The sequence below is a fragment of the Geotrypetes seraphini genome, chromosome 2, assembly GCF_902459505.1.
Source record: "Geotrypetes seraphini chromosome 2, aGeoSer1.1, whole genome shotgun sequence".
NCBI classification, from domain to species: Eukaryota; Metazoa; Chordata; class Amphibia; order Gymnophiona; family Dermophiidae; genus Geotrypetes; species Geotrypetes seraphini.
Genome location: NC_047085.1, coordinates 383,747,266 through 383,766,428, shown reverse-complemented (window position 1 = coordinate 383,766,428; position 19,163 = coordinate 383,747,266). Strand labels below are relative to the sequence as shown.

The 19,163-nt window shown below is 42.2% G+C and overlaps 1 protein-coding gene across 20 annotated transcripts in view; it reads right to left on the bottom strand.

Annotated features, from left to right (window-relative positions):
• Positions 1–19,163, bottom strand: part of TBC1D5 (TBC1 domain family member 5) — a 759,729-nt gene that overhangs the window by 495,459 nt on the left and 245,107 nt on the right. For all 20 annotated transcript variants that reach the window (XM_033930686.1, XM_033930692.1, XM_033930693.1 and 17 more), the window contains one exon: positions 3,475–3,604. In XM_033930686.1, the coding sequence (XP_033786577.1) occupies positions 3,475–3,574 (100 nt within the window). In that variant the 5' untranslated portion in view covers positions 3,575–3,604. The remainder of the gene's footprint in view (positions 1–3,474; positions 3,605–19,163) is intronic.

Genomic DNA, 19,163 nt, shown 5'->3' with positions numbered 1-19,163 from the left:
TGTTTGGCACGATCTTCCCTTGCAGAAGCTATGTTGGCTCAGTTTCAGCTGTCCATTTCTTTCTATGTGATCACAGATGCTATCCTTTATTAATGCTTCCATCATCTTGCCCGGAATCGAAGTCAAGCTCACCGTTCTGTAGTTCCCCTGGTCACCCCTTGATCCCTTTTTAAAGATAGGTGTGACATTCGCTAGCTTCCAGTCCTCCGGTACCTTCCTAGTGCTTAAGGATAGATTAAAGATTTGTCGGAGTGTGTCCGCTATTTCCATCCTCTGTTCTTTTAGTACCCTTGGGTGGATTCCGTCCGGGCCCGGTAATTTGTCACTTTTCAATCTGTCTATCTGTCGGAGGACATCCTCATAGCTTACCTCTAAGGTCTCCAGTTTTTCATCCTGATCCCCACTTATGGTCTCCTCGGGTTCCGGTACATTGGAGGTGTCCTCACTTGTGAAGACCGACGAGAAGAACCGGTTTAGCCTATCGGCTATCTCTTTTTCCTCTTTAACCACTCCCTTTCTCTCTCCATCATCTAACGGACCCACCTCCTCCCTCGCTGGTTGCTTCCCTTTCACATATCTGAAGAATGCTTTGAAGTTCCTTGTTTCCCCAGCAAGCCTCTCTTTGTATTGTCTCTTAGCTTTTCTAACCACTCGGTGACATTCCTTTTGGTGTTTTTTGTGTCCCTTCCGGTTTTCCTCAGTTTGGTCCTTTTTCCATTTTCGGAAAGACACTTTCTTGTCACCTATCGCCTTCTTTACTTTTTTTGTTGGGGGAGGCAAGATGGCGACCTGAGCAGACGCTGGTTTGAGAGCTCCTCTTCACACGGCAACTTTTTCTGTGAAAACTGTTTAAATACTTTTTTTTCGATGCCTAAAAGAAGGGGGAAACAGAGAGGTTTTCCTCCACCTTTCTCTGGCTCTTCAACCCCATGACAGACTGTAATTACATCATATACAGTCCGACCCTACTTACTGGGTGAATCCGTTGCTGTGTTTGGGGTAGACCACAGCTTGGATGGCGAACCTTCGCTGAGCCCACGAGGACTGCACACGCCCCCAAAGCCCGGCGAAACATCGGGAGAGCAGACGCTGTTGGAGGGCATGCTGAACACATCAAGCATGACGCGCACGGCACCCGAATTCGACCCAAAAGTGATTCCAGCTATGCCGACTCCGGGACAGGAGCCGTCGCAACTTGGGAGCATAGAACCTGAGGAGACCAGCGGTAGAGAGGGTGAGGGAGTCCGGAGTTTGCTCTCTGGGGACCTAGCCCATGGAAATCTGGCAGCTATCTCCCCCCTCAAGCCGCTTGAGAAACCACAGGCAGTGACCCTTGATTCTATATGGTCTGCAATTGAAAACCTGCACTCGGTTTGTACAAACTTTATATCTATTACTTGAAACTCCTCCTCCAGGATAACCCTTTTGGAGACATCAGTTCAACAGCAGAAGATTGAGTTCTCCAAATTAGAGAAACTAACAATTGAGAATAAGAATTTGCTGTCTAAACAAATGACTGATAGAATGATGTTTCTGAGGAAGATTGAAAATTTGGAAAACCAACAGAAAAATTTGAATCTAAGGATTCTTAATTTTCTTATAGCTAAATTTATTTCCTCTCAGGAACTTTTCAATAATTTTATGATGACAGTCTTGAAAGTACCAGAACTGAATCTCCCCCCAACGCAGAGAATTTATTATTTAAAGAATGCTCAAAAAGAAAAAGTTTTAGAAGGTGGAACTGAGCAATTAGATGTATCAGCTATATTGCAATCTTCTGAAATTGAAATAGTGGATCGGGCGACATTATTAGTTTCTCTTGTATTTCTACAGGATAAAGAAATGCTGTTGAAATTGTATTTTAATTTGAAACAAGTCACCTTTTTAGGTGAAAGAGTATATATATTTCCGGATGTCTCGAAATGGACTCAATCCAGGAGGAAAGAATTTTTGCAATTTCGCCCTAAAGTAATCTCAATGTGGGCAACTTTTCAGTTAAGATTTCCTTGCAAATGTTTTATTACTTATCAAGGGAATAAATATATATTTTTTGAGCTTGCCCAATTAGGTTTTTTCTTAGAGAGTAAAGGGATTCCTGTGCAGCCAGAATGAATCAAGTGATTAGTGCGGAATTTAGTTAAATAGTAGGTTAATATCTAATTACTGCTCTTTTCTTTATGATTCATTGAAATTGTATCCCTTCTCCCCAGGGGGTTTTCTTTTATGTCTTGCCTATCTCCATAGTTGAGGACTATATAGTTAGTATATTGCTTTGTGTAGTTTTTGTAGTCTGTATTGACTAAATATGTGTATTTCAGTATTTCTTGTACAATTTTATTGGTTGTATAGAAATTATAAATAAATAAATAAATACTTCTTTTGTTGTCCATACTGGGTCTTTTGTTCGATTTTTTTTGCACCCCTTCCTAAACCTGGGGATGTACAGGTTCTGTGCTTCTTGCACCATGTCCCTGAGAAGGGACCATACTTCCTCAATGGTCCCCATCTTTCTAGAGCTGTTGCTGAGTTTCTTTCTCACCATTTTCCTCATAGCATCGTAGTTCCCTTTCCTGAAGTTGAGCCCTGTCGATGTGGTTCTCTTCACCCTTGAGGTCCCTACTTCTAATTTATACCGGATCATGTTGTGATCACTGTTGCCTAGTGGCCCTACTACTTCCACCTCCTTTGCAGGTCCCCCTAGTCCGTTGAGGATTAGGTCGAGAGTGGCGTCCCCTCGCGTTGGTTCCTTGACTAGCTGTTCCATGAAGCAGTCCCTCACAGCCTCTAGGAATTCCTCTTCCCTTGAGCAGTTGGACCAATACTCCAGTCAATCCCCGGGTAGTTGAAGTCCCCCATCACCATCACAATTCCGCTTTTGCATTCCCGTCTCAATTCTGCTTCCAGGTCATGGAGGTTTGCTTCTGGTTTTCCAGGTGGGCGATAGTACAGTCCCACTTTTGTGTCAGCACCATTTTTCCCTGTTAATTTGACCCATAGTGATTCCAATCCTTCTGCCTTTGCTGCCGTATCCATCCTGGCCGAGTGGATAGAGTCCCTTACATATAGTGCTATTCCTCCACCCTTCTTGCAAGTCCTGTCTCTCCTATAGAGTTTGTATCCTGGCAGTACCATGTCCCATTTGTTGTCCTCTGTCCACCATGTTTCTGTGATTCCAATTATGTCTAGGTCCTCTCGTTTGGCCATGATCTCCAGTTCTCCCATTTTAGTCCTTAGGCTCCTTGCATTGGCGTATAGGCAATTTAAGTCCCGGTTCTTTTTTACCCCTGCTGCTTTTTCTCGCGATTTGTTTCTCTTGTTGTCCCCCTCACGGGCTCTAAAACCAATTCACTAAACATGCATATTTGCTGCTCTGCATATCAATGTTCAAAAAATTACACAAATACTACAAATGCAATTATCATGAAATTCTTAATAGGGGATAACATACTTAAAAGGTAAGAATACAAAACTCACCTTCCTCATGAGTGCTTGAGTAACTCTGCAAAGGATCAATGCCTACTTCTTGGTCTTCTAACTGCAAGGGGTGGCTCATTTCAGATATAGAATGATACATCTGGGCAACTTATACTGAATATTTGATGTTCTAGAAAAGAAAACAATTAAAATGTTGATTTAGCCTCATTTTAACTCCAAATGTTGCCCTTCTCTTCCTTTCCCAACATAGAAATCTAAAGTCCCTTCAAAGACCTGCTTTCACACAAAGTTTGGTAGACTTGGTTACATGTTATCAAACTTACAAGAGATTTTGCATACACATCCCACATCTCCTAAAATCACTACTCGCCTTCGAAAAGCAGAAAATCTGTCCTCTTAGACTTCTGTGGCTTGTGACATGATCACTGCAGCTGTCAAGGTCATACCGCATCAAGCTAAATGGAACTAACATGTCAGACTTCGTGAAAGCAGCCACAGTTTGATGGCTTAAACATTGGATCAACTTATCTGGACATGTACAACCTTGGCAGCCACAATGATCAGAAAAGACATCTGCTGTAATTTTTTGTCAGATTCCAACCTTCTCCTCCCTCCCCCCACCGGCAAGGACCTACTTCTACACACAGTTTTGTTGCAATAAATTTTTTAAAATGATAAAGGCTTTGATAAGGTTTCAGCACATAATAATAGAGTCAAACCTCGGTTTGCAAGTAACTCGGTTTGCGAGTGTTTTGCAAGACGAGCAAAACATTCTCTCAAAACTTGTCTCGCAAACTGAGTGTTGACTTGATTTGCGAGCATCCCCCCCCGATAACTGGCATTGCTCCCCAGCGCGCGAACCGGCACCCCCCGCCCAAACAACTTAAACTTCCTCCCCCCCCTGGCATCGGCACGCAGCCCACAGGATGTGCCAGTGCCGCTAGAAGATCTTCCTGCTTCTGCCAGCCTTGAGCATGCATCTGCGCATGCTCAAGGACTTCTAATTCTCCCTCTCGCCGAGATTCTCGAAGAATCTCGGTGAGAGGGAGAATTAGAAGTCCTTGAGCATGCATAGATGCATGCTCAAGGCCGGCAGAAGCAGGAAGATCTTCTAGCGGCACCAGCATGCCTGTGGGCTGTGTGCCGGTGCCAGATGAGTAAGTTTAAGTTGTTCGGGCGGGGGGTGCCGGTTCGCACGGAGGGGGGTCTTTGCGAGTGGGGGGGGAGCAGCGCCGCTGGCTTTGGGGGGGGGGGGGGGAGAACGTATCAAAGCGAGTTTCCATTATTTCCTATGGGGAAACTCGCTTTGATATACGAGTATTTTGGTTTACGAGCATGCTTCTGGAACAAATTATGCTCATAAACCAAGGTTCCACTGTATTAGTTATATTTTTAGAAGATAAATCATTTTACCAGCAAAATTGAATTAACAAAGTAAAATACAAGTATATACATATACATATATACACACATACACACATATACATACATATATAAACTGAGAAAAATTAAGGCAAAGAAGCAGCTTTGTAACATTTCTCTTCTAAGTATAGTACCTCTATAATAACAAGTCTATTTCTACAGAATATAAAAAATATATACTTCCAATGCACCACCTATTGTTTCATAATTTTACTTCCCGCTGCTTCTCTGAGGGTGAACCTAGGACCTAGAATAGACTAGAAAAGTGTTCTTCAACCTTTTTTCACCTATGGACCGGCAGAAATAAAATAATTATTTTGTGGTTGAAGAACAGTGGGCTAAGTCACGGGCCAGACCCTGCCCATCTCTGCCCCAGACCCCGCCACATAATAGTACTAATTGAAACACTATTTTTTCTTTTCATTTTTCATATATACACACAATATAATCTTATTAACAACACATAATGGTTAACCACAAAATTAAACTACACAAAGCACACTGTATGCTTCTCAACATTCATTCCTACCAGAACACAGATAACCCCTATGCACATACGGGACCAAAAACTAAAAGTACCAATATATACAAAGGAAACCCTAAGATTCAAGACTCTGCATGCAGTACAACCCCAGAGAAAAAGAAACAAATGTATTTCTTCCTGAACAGTGCAAAATATAGACAGCAGATGTAAATTCTCAAAATTGACACAATTCAATCACTAAATTCAAAAATAAAATCATTCCCCCTACCTTTGTTGTCTCCTTCCCTCCATGCTGTGCCTTAACTTCTGCCCTGCTCCCGCCTGGCCGTTTTATGCCACCCCCGGTGTTATCTTCAGGCTGGCTCCCTCTTCCTTTCTAACGCAGTACACAAAGCCATGAGCAGCAGCTCCTCATGTGTCCTGCGCCTCATCTGCAATGTCAGAGAGAAGGCTTCCAGTTCTGGTACAGGCTGTGCGTAGGAGCCGCTGCCTGCGGCTTTGTGTACTGCGGCAGTGAGGAAGAGGGAGCCGGCCCAGAAATAACACCACATCGATTGCACTGCGGACTGGCGGTTGAAGAACACTGTCTTGGGCCCGATGAACCTAGAGAGACTACGGGAGCTCATGGCAGCCATTTCCTATGAGTAATCTGCAAGGGGCAGGTGCGTAGGAAGATCGCTCCTGCCCCGAAAGCCCGCTAGACTACCAGATAAGGCCAGGATGCCGGGGGGAAAGGCTGGAGAGAGGCAGGAACGTGCTATACTCCAGGGGTGGGGGGGTTGTTCCCCTCCCCCCAAAAAATCACAAATATGTAAAATTGCGAGTGTCGAAACCACGAATGGGGAGGGATAAGTGTATTTCAAATGGGAGTGTTCACTTATACAAGTTAGAGTTTTATGGAACACAGCTGAAAAAAATACTTATTTCATCACTATTCTAATCTAATCAAGACTATTGCATTAAGATACTGCCTAGAGAATGACACGGGGAAAATTTTCCCCCATCCCTGCAGGAACTAATTTTCCCATCCCCGCGAGTTCTTTTCATGTCCCATTCCTGCAAGCTCTGTCCTCATCTGCACAAGCCTCAAACACTTTAAAATCATAAGTGTTCAAGGTTTGTGCGGTTAAGGCAGAGCTTACAGGAATAGGGCAGGGGCAGCGACAAAACTCACAGGGATGGGACAGGGTAATTGAGTTCCTGTGGGGATGGGGACAAATTTGTCCCCTTGTCATTCTCCAGGGAGTATCTTATTTGTCACCGTGTCATTCTCTAGGCAGTATCTTAATGCAATAATCTTGATTAGATTAGAATAGTGAGAAAATAAGTATTTTTTTCAGCTGTGTTCCATAAAACTCTAACTTGTATAAGTGAATACTACTGTGCTCTCTCACTCTCTCTCTCTGTATAACTCTTACTATAATTAGCTAGCATCAATGGTAAATGTTTGCTTTGGTTAAATTATTCAGAACATTTATTTACTTGTAAAAGGTTAGATCAGGTTGTCTGAACTGGTAATTACATGCAGTCTAATATTCTGTCATATTAAATGCGCTGTAAGCTTATTTTCTATGAGGGCAACTGGTATATATTTTCACATGTGGATGATGTTATCCACAGAACCCAGTACGTAAATATACAAATTGCACTTACTTTCAATTTTAAGGTAGTTCCCATGCCGCAAGCAAGCTGATGCCTTGCTGCAGGACCTGCAGTTCAATAACAAAACTAAGCTGAGGTTGTGGGTTCAAACCCTGCGCTGCTCCTTGTGACCCTGGGCAAGTCACTTAATCTTCCACTGCCTCAGGTACATTAGATAGATTGTGAACCCACTGGGACAGATAAGGAAAATGCTTGAAGTATCTGTATATAAAACTGCTTTGAATGTGGTTGTAAAACTACAAAAAGGCAGTATACAAGTCTCAATCCCTTTCCCTAAGAAAACAACTATGGGAGGTGAGCAGGTTGTGAGAATATATGCCTGCTGTCCTTGGAGAACACTTGCTATAGGTAAGTATCTTTGCTTTCTCTGAGGACAAACAGGCATAATATTCTCACATGTGGGACCCCCAAAGCTGTCGGGATAAAGATTTTGAGCAAGTATAAAGGATGTATAAAACATGAGCCTGGTGAAACACAAAAAGGGTTCTCAGGAAAGTTGGTCATCAGGAAGTAAATAGATTTTGCAGAAGTTTGCCCAAACTGACTGTATCTTCCAGAGTTTTGCTTTAAAGGGGTTGGGAGAGGGGGTTGAGGAAATAAGACTTGTATACCGTCTTTTTGCTGTTACACATTCAAAGCTATTTGTACACAAGTTATGTGATCCCCCAAAAGAAAGTTTCTGATACAGAGCAGGAGGTGCTGGATTCATTGGGGATCACTGAGAGTGTGTACTTGTGGATACCAGATTAGTAGGAGAAGATGGATTCCCCTTTGCCTGAGTGGGAGGGGGAACTGAATAAAAGGGGAGTTAAGAGTAAGTTCTAGGCTTTTGGTTATCCTGATTTCTCCCACCAGAGCCTTAGTGCTGAGAGAAAATCTGAAAGCATTTGCTGGAAGAGCAGATAACAAAGAGGAGAGGAAGTGGAACCTGGAGAGTTTGTGAGGAGATACAAATGGCTTTACTTTATCACAGGGTCACCAGGAGAGGACAGACTTAGGAGTGTGTGGAAACCCATCTCAAGAGTGGAACTGTGCAGAGCCTGTGCAAAGTGTTTCAGCTTGGCAGGAAGTATAAAGTAGTCCCAAGCTATGGAAAGAGGGTGGGACCCTGAAATGGCTCACCACATGTATGTATGAAGGAGTAGAGTGAAGAGTTTGGGAAACATAAAAGAAGGATGGACAGAGGACCAACTGGCCACTTTGCGCATGTCCTCAATAGATGTACAGCAGAAATGGACTACTTAAGTTGCCACAGACCTTATATTGTGAGCTGTGACATGGCCCTGCAACACCAATCCAGCCTGAGTATATGCAAAGGAGATACAGTCTGCCAACCAAGTAGAAATGGTTATTTTGGTAACAGGGGCTTCAAGTATGTTAGGGTTGAAAGCCACAAAGAGTTGGGAAGAATGTCTATGAGATTTAGTCTGATCTAAGTAGTATGCTAGAGCATGTTTGCAGTCTAAAGTATGGAGAGCTGCTTCAACTGGATGGGAATGTGGTTTCAGGAAGAAAACAGGCAGAACTATGGACTGGCAAAGATCAGCCTAGCAGCAGTATTTTGGATCAGTTGAAGTCTTTGAAAGCTTTTCTTGGTCAAGCTTAAATAGACAGAATTATAATAATCCAGCCTCGAAAGGATGATTGATTGAACAAGGACAGCAAAGTGTTGATGATGGAAACAGGATCTCACTTTCCTCAACATATGGAGACTAAAAAAACATTTTTTTTTTTTTTACCAGAGAATTAAGATGGTCGGTGAATGAAAGTGTTGAATCTATAATGACACCCAGAACTTTACTTGAGAATTCAGTCTGCAATGAGAGGGCAATGAGAGGGCATAGGATGAAGTTAAAAGGTGATAGGCGCAAGAGTAATCTAAGCAAAATCTAAGAAAGGGTGGTAGATGCTTGGAGTAGGCTCCCAGTAGAGGTGGTGGAGACAAAGACTGTGTCTGAATTGAAGAAAGCCTAAGACAGGCACATGGGATCTCTTAGAGAGGAGGAGATAAGGGATGCTATGGATGGGCAGAATGGATGGGACATTTTATCTTTATCTGTCATCATATTTCTATGTTTCTATGATAGAAGTCAATCTTGTGACTCTCTTGAATAAGATCTAGGACCCAGCGGTTTGAGGAAATTAATTTCTACTCCCTGTAGAATGCCGACAGTCTCCTATTAATGTGCAGATGCTGACCTGGTGTCATTGTGACTTCTTGGAAGTTGTGCTGATGCAAGACCCTGAGGACTACTGGCATCCAGAGTTGTCAAATCTGTCTGGATTCATGATAAGATCTCTGGATGGAGGAACTTAAGTAGTACTGGTGTGAACGTCATGAGGAACGAAAATTGCCTCTGTCACCCCAAGCAAGTTAACAAGGTCTGTTGTCTGGCATATATTTAGGGCAGTGATCTGACATGCTGGCCATAAGATTGTCTAAACCCCTACAAAATAGCATCTGCTCTTTGAAGGACCGTCTGCTTAAAGTGGCTATGGAGGCTAAATTGCCTGCCTACTGCCTGATCATCCTGTGGGAAGAAAAGGCATACACTGACACCTTGCTCGTGTTTCTGATAATACACCCCACTCCAGAACTAGCTGGGGGCAGATGTACTCCTCCCCAGCATAATTCCGCCTTAGCCTTGTATGGCAGGTAAAAGCCACAACCAAGGCTGCTGCTGCAGCTTTGATCCCCAAAGCCAGCGCTTCAAACTGTCTCTCAAGAACCATGTTCACCTTGTGATCTTGTGCATCCTTTAACATCACTCCTCCCTCACTAGAGAAGAAGGTAAGTTTAGTTATTTGAGCCACAGCAGAATCCACATTTGGCTTGCTAAACAGCTCTTGAAATTTGAGAGCCTTAGGGTACAGTTTGGACATCTTTAGGGAGCCTTTCCGGAGTCTCCCATTCTTCAGTGACCAGCAAGGTAATGTCCATATGCTTGGGAAAAAAAGGTCATCTGAGCATTTATACAGCTCATGACCGTGCATTGTGAGGTGGAATGCTGCTGGGGCTCCAACTTCAACTCCCTGAGCACATCCATAATAATATGTGAGATGATAGCCAACTTGAAATTCTGTTGCACCGAGGAGTATTCTCCCTGGTCAAGTGCAACTATCACCACTTGACTCCTGGTCTTTGACAGGGAACCGGAATCCTCCAGGAAAGCAGCTGAGCTCTACGACAATAAGGGCATGGAATCTTGACTTCCAATTCTTCCTGTTCTGTTCTACTTGGTCACTTAGGCTGGGAGACAGCTTCTCTACTGCATGAAGACCTCCAGAAGAAATATCTCTCCCTGGTTCAATGCTAGTGCGTCCCAAGGCAGCACAGTGCATCTCAACCCCATCAAATAAACTTTCCACAGGGGATTCACAAACTCTGGGGTAAATCCTTGAACATGTGGCCCCAAAGACCGCTACAGGACCTCAGACTGGCTTCTATTGTGCTCCGCAGTGCTCACACACTTGTGTTTCGTGCCTTTGCTGTTTGTGGTCTCTGGGAAGGAATTTATCCCTATCACTCAGACCCCTATGGTTCCCCAGCCCTAGAGGACTCAGAGGAGGCTTACACCAAGGCTACAGTTTAAAATCCAAGATGGCCACTGCCAGCGAATTCGCACCAAAAATGGCCTGTGGAGGCAACATTGAAGTTAAAAAAATTCAGGGAAAGTGGTTTTGTAGGAAAGGGACCATGACTCTGGCCCCAGAAACCCTTAAAATAAAATGTTTCTGAATCGTTCCCCCCCCCAAAAAAAATGTTCCCCTTACGAAATAATAGGCTGTACTCACTGTGCTTTGCTGGTGTCTGCCTTTGTCAGCTTTATTTCAGCCTGAACTCAATGGAGAAGACTTTCTGCCTCAGATCTTTGAAGGAATCAGTTCATATTGAGATTTTCAGGCTGCCAGATGGACAGACACCGAATGAGGACTCCAACCCCATGGAGAAGATTAAAAGGCAGCTGGCTCCCTGAAACTCAATGGGATTCACACAGAGGCCCCATAGCCTGTACTCAAGCTTATGATAAATCAGAAGTGAGCTGGCTTCCAGAGGAACAGACCCCAAAACTTGAAGAAACACAAAGCAGGCTGACTCCACAGGTACACCTGGGGAATTCCCTGAGAGTTGCAGCCCACTCTTGTGGAGTCTGCATCCTTTCCCAGGAAGAGTAGCCCCCCAAATTGAGTTCTCATGGCAACGAAGCCTCACACAATAGAAGAAATTTACCCCCAAATAATAAAAAACAAACAAACAGAGCAGATCAGCACACATATTTCTCAGTTCACTTGCAGAAGGAAAAACTATGCTATGCTTTACTGGTTAAAGAGAAGCTGTAAGATGTGATTGACACCCTTCTGTAACAGTTTCCAAGCACAGATTAACCACTAATTTACAGACTCCTGTGTTTATGTAATAGACTTATGGATTCAAGTCTTTTGATTTTCCCTGATGCAGGGGTGGTCCTGAAACACAACTGTGTCAAACTAAGTACAGTACCGATAATGATTGGATTTTGTGACCCAGCAGAGTGTGAACCAGCTTCAATGGAAGAGCTTCCTTCAGTTAAGTTTTCTATATTGTTGATACACTAATGGACATTTGATGAAAATCACATTAATGAATGATACATGAGAGTAGCTCTTGGATAGCAGCTCCGAACAGTTGCCATCTCTGCATCTTTGCTGATCATCCTTTTATTTATTATACTTTTGCTGCATGATATCTATAGCTATGATTTGATTTACTGTAGTTAGGTTCATCACTATTCCCAATTTTTAGGCTGTTATATTGTAAGATAGGCATAAAGGAGGTACATTGATATTTTGCATAGGCCCCTGTTAAATTACTCCTAGCGTGCCAACTTTCTGTCTCTTTTGTATTCTGTTCTTAGTGTGAGTTTGCATGGCATTCAGCCTTTTTCTTTACTGCTCTGTCGCTATGGCATACATTACCTCCTGACCTAAATAAAGAGCCTGCTTTTAAAGGTCTGCTTTTAATACATTTTGGTTTAATAAAGTGCATGGGGGCCTTAGACAAACTTGCTTTTTTATTAATTAATGGCAAACTTGATGGTCGTGACTTTTGCTGGACTGGAACTGAGAGGTTTTGTTGTTTTTTCTCTAGTCCCCCTTATCAGACAGTATATTAAGCAAATTGTAAACAATATAAAATAAAAGGGAAAGTGAAAAAGCAAAAGAACCAGCAAATTATTTGAGAGGTTAAAGGGGAGAAAAAAGTAAATGAGTACGGCACATTACATACTTAAAATTTCAAAAATGCCTCCTGAAGATTTTAGCGGAAAACAGAACCTCACAAATAAAGCCTCTGTGGGAACAAGGGTATTTTACTGGGATTTTGCCAGGTACTTGAGACCTGGGTTGGTCATTGTTGGAAATAGGAAACTGGGCTTGATGAACCTGCGGTCTGTCCCAGTATGGTAACTTTTATGTTATTATTTAGTACTTTATTTCCACAACTTTTATTACATCAGGTTTTAATGTTATGCACATAGGAATCTCACTCTCCACTTAAACAAAAAGCGCTGTTGCACAAATTTTTCCTTGCACTCTCACAGGATAATTAGAGATTAACAGGGTTCTCAAGTGCTCACAGCCATGGATCTGAGATATTTTTCAAAACCAATGGCTGATACCGTGAGCTATCGTCGGTCCCGTTTATATTCTCTATATCTCTGATTCGTGCTTATTTATTTATTTTTATTAATTCATTGTAAAACTATATATTTTTTTATTATTTTGTTTTGCCCTTCCCTATTTGGCTTTTTTTCTATTTTCTTTCTCCTTTTATTTGACTTCTCATTCGGTTTCTTTCTTATAAATTACTTATAAAATATATAAATTAGTATAACTTAGTATTTTGCCATTCCATCTAATTCAGGATTACTTAGCTTTTTTTGTTCTCCTGCTCTCTCTTATTCAACTTCTTATATTTCTACAGAAGATCTCCGTTTCGCCCCCAGAGTGTAGCCCGCTTAGCCGCCACCGGAAATGTCGTCAGACGCCGTCGATAGGCTTTAAATAAGCGAGGGTTAGGAGTTTAGAATACTCTCCGCCTTTTGAGGATCAGGCTCTCTGAGAGTAAGTGCATCTCACAGAGTATTCAGCCTTTAGGACTTTCGTGCCATGGATAACAATGAGGTATGTGGTAGTTGCGTAGCGGTTTTGTAACCGGTTGAACTTGGGTTCATGATACATGGGTTTGGAAAGTTGTTAATGCAGGGTTGGTAGCCCTGAATATGAACACACACAAAAAAATATATATATACATAAAAATACAGAAATTATTTTAAAAGAAGAACATCATAGGATAATAGAAATAATAAATGTAACATATGTATAAGTATCTGAGGTTGATGAAAATAAAAATATTGAAATAGTATTAATGGAGAGTATAAAAGTTAGACAAGATTATTGAGCAAAGCAGATATAGTCCCCGGGAGCGAACGCTTTGACTCCTGGTATAGCACAAATAGTGAGAGGTGTGATAGTTAAAAGTTGGTTGAATTTTTAAGTTTTAAGGGATTAAAAGATGGTTTGCTTTTTCCACAGAGAATGTTGGCACGTTCCTGATGAAGCCCCGTGTTAAACTCTGGGGGCGAAACGGAGATCTTCCGTAGAAATATAAGAAGTTGAATAAGAGAGAGCAGGAGAACAAAAAAAGCTAAGTAATCCTGAATTAGATGGAATGGCAAAATACTAAGTTATACTAATTTATATATTTTATAAGTAATTTATAAGAAAGAAACCGAATGAGAAGTCAAATAAAAGGAGAAAGAAAATAGAAAAAAAGCCAAATAGGGAAGGGCAAAACAAAATAATAAAAAAATATATAGTTTTACAATGAATTAATAAAAATAAATAAATAAGCACGAATCAGAGATATAGAGAATATAAACGGGACCGACGATAGCTCATGGTATCAGCCATTGGTTTTGAAAAATATCTCAGATCCATGGCTGTGAGCACTTGAGAACCCTGTTAATCTCTAATTATCCTGTGAGAGTGCAAGGAAAAATTTGTGCAACAGCGCTTTTTGTTTAAGTGGAGAGTGAGATTCACAAGTTTTATTGAGTGGTAATGCACATAGGAATGACAGCATTACCAAACAACTGTAATTACAGAACAAAACAAAAGCAATTAAAATATCACATGGAAATAATGCTGCCATTCCTTGTAAATATACAAATCAACTTTATAAGGAAAATGCAATTTCTTCCACAAACGTGTGGGTATTGATTTTCAGAAGGCACATGCTGGTGAATATTCACTGAATCTGACAAATACTTGTTAACAATTAATATTTTGTAAAATAAAAACATTCAGTTAAGACAAATTATAAATATTACCCCACAAAAAATTCTGAGTACATAGTAACTGATGTAATCTTTATTTTTACAAGGGAGGCCTATTTATTAAACAGTGTTAATACTAACACAGTGTTAAAATGCATTAACACAATTGTATCCATGTAAATGCAGAGATTTCGCTATTAACCCACATGAACACACAAACATATGTAAATGAACTAAATTATGCAAAGAGAATCATTTAAATATAATGTGGCTCGAATGAATACATTTATCTGTGTTAATATTAGCATTAACATAGAACTAAACTATTTGTTAGAGGTTTAAAAGTTTTATTAAATAAGTATTACAGATTTTCTAAAGTACAGGGCTTTTAAACATACCATTTAATAAAGGATGTAGAACCTTTAGAGTAGAGTTTCCCAAACTGTGGATTGAGACTCCAAATGGGATTAGAAAACTCAAGCTGGGGTCAGGAACTAGTTGGGCTCTCTACAGATATATCATTATTCAGCTTCTCTGGAGGGGAGGCGTTGCACAATCTTGTTTGGCCACAATCGGAGAAAGTAGTTTTTTTTAAAAACACAAACCCTTCTTACTTATATAAATTGGCTGTCTGCAAACTGCCTACACTGTAGGCGTAAAAAAGTACAGGAAAAGTACCTCAATGTGTATACCTTTAGGAATATTTGAGGGAGATTATTTCCAAGTTGGTATTAGGGTAAAGATACAAAAAATATACATATTTCTGTGTTTTCAATGAAATAACATTTTATGTGAAAAAAGTATGCCCACACAACTAGAAAGTATTAGTGTGTGAAGCTACTTTATCCTTAGGAAATTTCCCAAATAGAAGTATATAAAAGTCAGAGGGTAAAACTTTGTTACTCTTCAGGCTGTATGAAATCTGCCTCCTTAGGCCCCACTTCTATATATGTCGCCTAAAAGAATTGGTGCAGACTAGTGGGTTGCTAAGCACGATTCTATAAAAGTTAGGCACACTATATAGCAGGGGTGCCCAAAAGGTCGATCGTGATCGACCAGTCAATCACAAAGGCAACGTGAGTCGATTGCGACTCGCGTTGCCTTTTGCCTTCTCCCTGTTCTCTGACGCCACAACAGGCCAGCAGAGACTTCAGAAGCGCCGGGCAAGCCAGCCTCCCCCCCAACGTCAATTCTGATGTTGGAGAGGAAGTTCCGGGCCAGCCAATCGCTGCCTGGCTGGCCTGGAACTTCGTCTCCAACGTCAAAATTGACATAAGGGGGAAGGCTGCTGGCCTGTTGCGGCATCTGGAAACAGGGAGAAGTCGGCGGCAATGGTGGCGGTGGTAGTTTGGGGGCCTGTTCCCAGATGTCGGTGGTGGCCTGTTCCCAGATGTCAGCGGTGGCTTGGGGGTCTGTTTCCAGACGACAGCCCCAGTGGTGGCTTGGGGAGAAAGAAAGGGGAGACAGAAAGACAGACAGGGAGAAGGAATGAAAGTTGGGTAGGGAGACAGAAAGAATGAAAAGGGGGGGGCATGGAGCCAGAAAAAAGGGGGGCATGGAGACAGAAAGAAAGAAAGGGGGCAGGGAGACAGAAAGAAAGACAGCAGAGAAAAAGAAAGTAAGAAAGGGGAGGGGGCAGGGAGAGAGGAAGGAAAAGGGGGAGGGAATGGAGTGTGCAGGGTGGCAGGGAGAGAAGAAGAAAAAATTGGACATGGAAGGAAAGAGATGTTGATTGGGGAATGGAATGAGGTCTGTAGGTGACAGAAATATTGCATGCACAGTCAGAAGAAGAAAGTATAACCAGGGTCTCATGAAATCACCAGACAACAAAGGTAGGAAAAATTATTTTATTTTAAATTTAGTGATCAAAATGTGTCTATTTTGATAATCTATATCTTTCTGTCTAAATTTTACACTATGGCCCTCTTTTACTAAACCGCAATAGTGGATTTTAGCGCAGGGAGCCTATGAGTGTTGACAGCAGCGCATTCAGTGCAGCTCCCTGCGCTAAAAACTGTTATCGTGGATCAGTAAAATGGGAGGGAATATATTTGTCTATTTTTGTATAGTTGTTACTGAGGTGACATTGCATATTTTAAAGTCATCTGCCTTGACCTCTTTGAAAAAAAACCCTGAATATAAATGATAATTAACATTTTCTCTAGGTACAGTGTGCTTTAAAATTTTATTGTTGGTAGATCATTTTGACTTGGTCATTTTAAAAGTAGCTCACAAGCCAAAAAAGTGTGGGCACCCCTGCTGTATAGAATTGCACTTAGCACCGCCTAAGTGGCCTGAGGCTTCGCTAAGCTTCCTAACTTGGCCTACTGCTCTTAAGTTAGGCACACATTGGCCCATATTCTATAATCGTGCGCATAAACTCAGAAAAATGTCCACGGTCCACCCTTAACCATATCCACATTTAGATAGGCACTTTGGACAAGGTACCTAAGTTTTACAGAATCACACATACCAAATTGTATGCCTAACATTCAATTAACTTTAATGATCAATTATGAGGAATTAAGTGCCAATTATTGGCACCAATTAAGCTTATTAGTCAAGTTAGTAACACAGTAAACGACGGCAGATAAAGACCTGAGTGGTACATCCAGTCTGCCCAACCATACATGCTCCATAAATTAATTTAGTTTAAATGGTCCTTTTTCTTAGATATTTCTGGGACAGAAACCCAGAGCCCTGCCCAGTAGTGTGCTTAGGATCCATCTACTGGAGTCTCCATCAAAGCTCACTCCAGCCCATCTTAACCATCCCAGCCATCGATACCTCCCCAGACCGTCCTCAACTGAATGTCCACAACTGAATGTCCATATGCACAATGCAAAAGCATTCTTCACCATGCGAAACCTAAGAAAAATAAGAAAATTCTTTACCAAAGAACACTACAAGATCATTGTACAATCCCTCACACTTAGTACCTTAGATTACTGCAACAGCCTCTACCTATCATGCCCAAACAACATGATAAAACAACTACAGACCGTTCAGAACACAGCCATCAGACTCATCTACTGTCTCAGCAAATTTGACCACATCACCCCCGCCTATGTAGACTCTCACTGGCTTCCGATAAAAGCAAAAACTCAATTCAAGTTATATTGTCTACTATTTAAAGTAACCCATGGTACTGCCCCCTGTTACCTAAACAACCGCCTATACCGCTACCACTCACCCAGATCAAGGAGAACTCAAAACCTATTCACCTTCCCCCCTCACAATGGTACCCGACGTAAGAAACTATACGACAGCCTTCTAGCGACACAGGCAGCGAAAATTGACCCCACCATCACCAAACTGATGATCAAAACAACAGACATCAAAGTGTTTCGAAAAGAAATCAAAACATTTCTATTTAAAAAACACGTCCCCACTAACTAATCTCCTCCCCCTTCGCACAAGCTCACCCTCTAACACATTAGTCAACTCCTAGAACCTTACCTTCCAAAAATATTCTGATTCCTAAATAAGCATCTACCTTCAGTATCCAACAAACTTCTTCCTTCATTGTTGGTAATTTTTTCTTCTGTAACCAGTATATACTGATATTCTCCACTGTACCCTGTTATTACTTGATTCTCTACTATGAAATTCTTTCGGAAAAATCCAGATATCTTATAATTTATAATCCTCTACCACACCATGTAAAGTACATGAATCAATGTTATGTAATTCTCTCGGTAATGTCCAGATCTCTTCTAATTTGTAATCCGCCTAGAACCGCAAGGCACAGGCGGAATAGAAATCACTAATGTAATGTAATGTAATGTAATATAAGGGACACAGGCCATACAAGCCTGCCCAGTACTGGCCTTAGGGCAGACATGTCAAACTCTGGCCCGCAGGGTGTTCAAAATTGGCCCGCCAGACATTTTAAACTTTATAGTAAATCTGGCACGCCGGCACAAATAGCTGCCGCCGCCACTGCTCTTCATTCACATTTGCCTTCACCTGGTCTCCTCTTCAAAGCAGCCTGCTGAGGATTTCCGGCCAGCTGTAGTGAACCTTGCAGGCTGCTCTCCACCTTGGTAGCACGTTCCCTCTGACGTGATCCCATACGTCAGATGAGGGGTGGGATTGTGTCAGAGGGAATGTGCTACCGAGGTGGAGAGCGGCCTGCGAGGTTCGCTATAGCTGGCCAGCGACCCTCAGCAGGCTCCTTTGAAGAGGAGACCAGGTGAAGGTAGACGCGAATGAAGAGCAGCAGCGGAGGCAGCGGTTCGTGCCGATGGGCCAGAAGAGTCCAGGAAGCCGGGATGGAGGGAGGGTAGGAACGGCGGGCCTATTCTGTAGGTGAGATCGGGAAGAAGAAAGGGGGGGGAACATACAGGCCTTTGGGACAGGGATGGGTCCTGGTGTAGAATTACCCAGAGGGAGAGAAGAAGGGGTCCAGATGTGCATATGCTGGACTGAGTGGAGAATGGGGTTGGGTGGGGTGGGGAAGAAATAAAACAAAGGTGAGGGAGAGAGGGAAGAAACAGAAAGAGAAAGAAGTTGGACACAAGGGATGGTGTGGAGGGAGGATAGAGATACTGGATAGGAGGGTAGTTGGGAAGAGAAACGGAGAGATGGTGGACCCTGGGGTGGAGGGGAAGCAGGGAGAGATGCTGGATGAAAGGGTAGTTGAGAAAAGGACAGATGGTGGATCTGGGGATGGTGGGGCCTATCGCTGCAGCTGTGGATATGGACACACAAAAAAGGAAAGATGCCAGACCTCCGGGGAAGGTAAGGGAAACGGAAGGGGAGGACAGAGATGGAAGATGGATGGCTAGCACAGAGAAAGAAGAAAACAACAAATTGGCAGGAGACTCTGGCAAGTGAGTTAT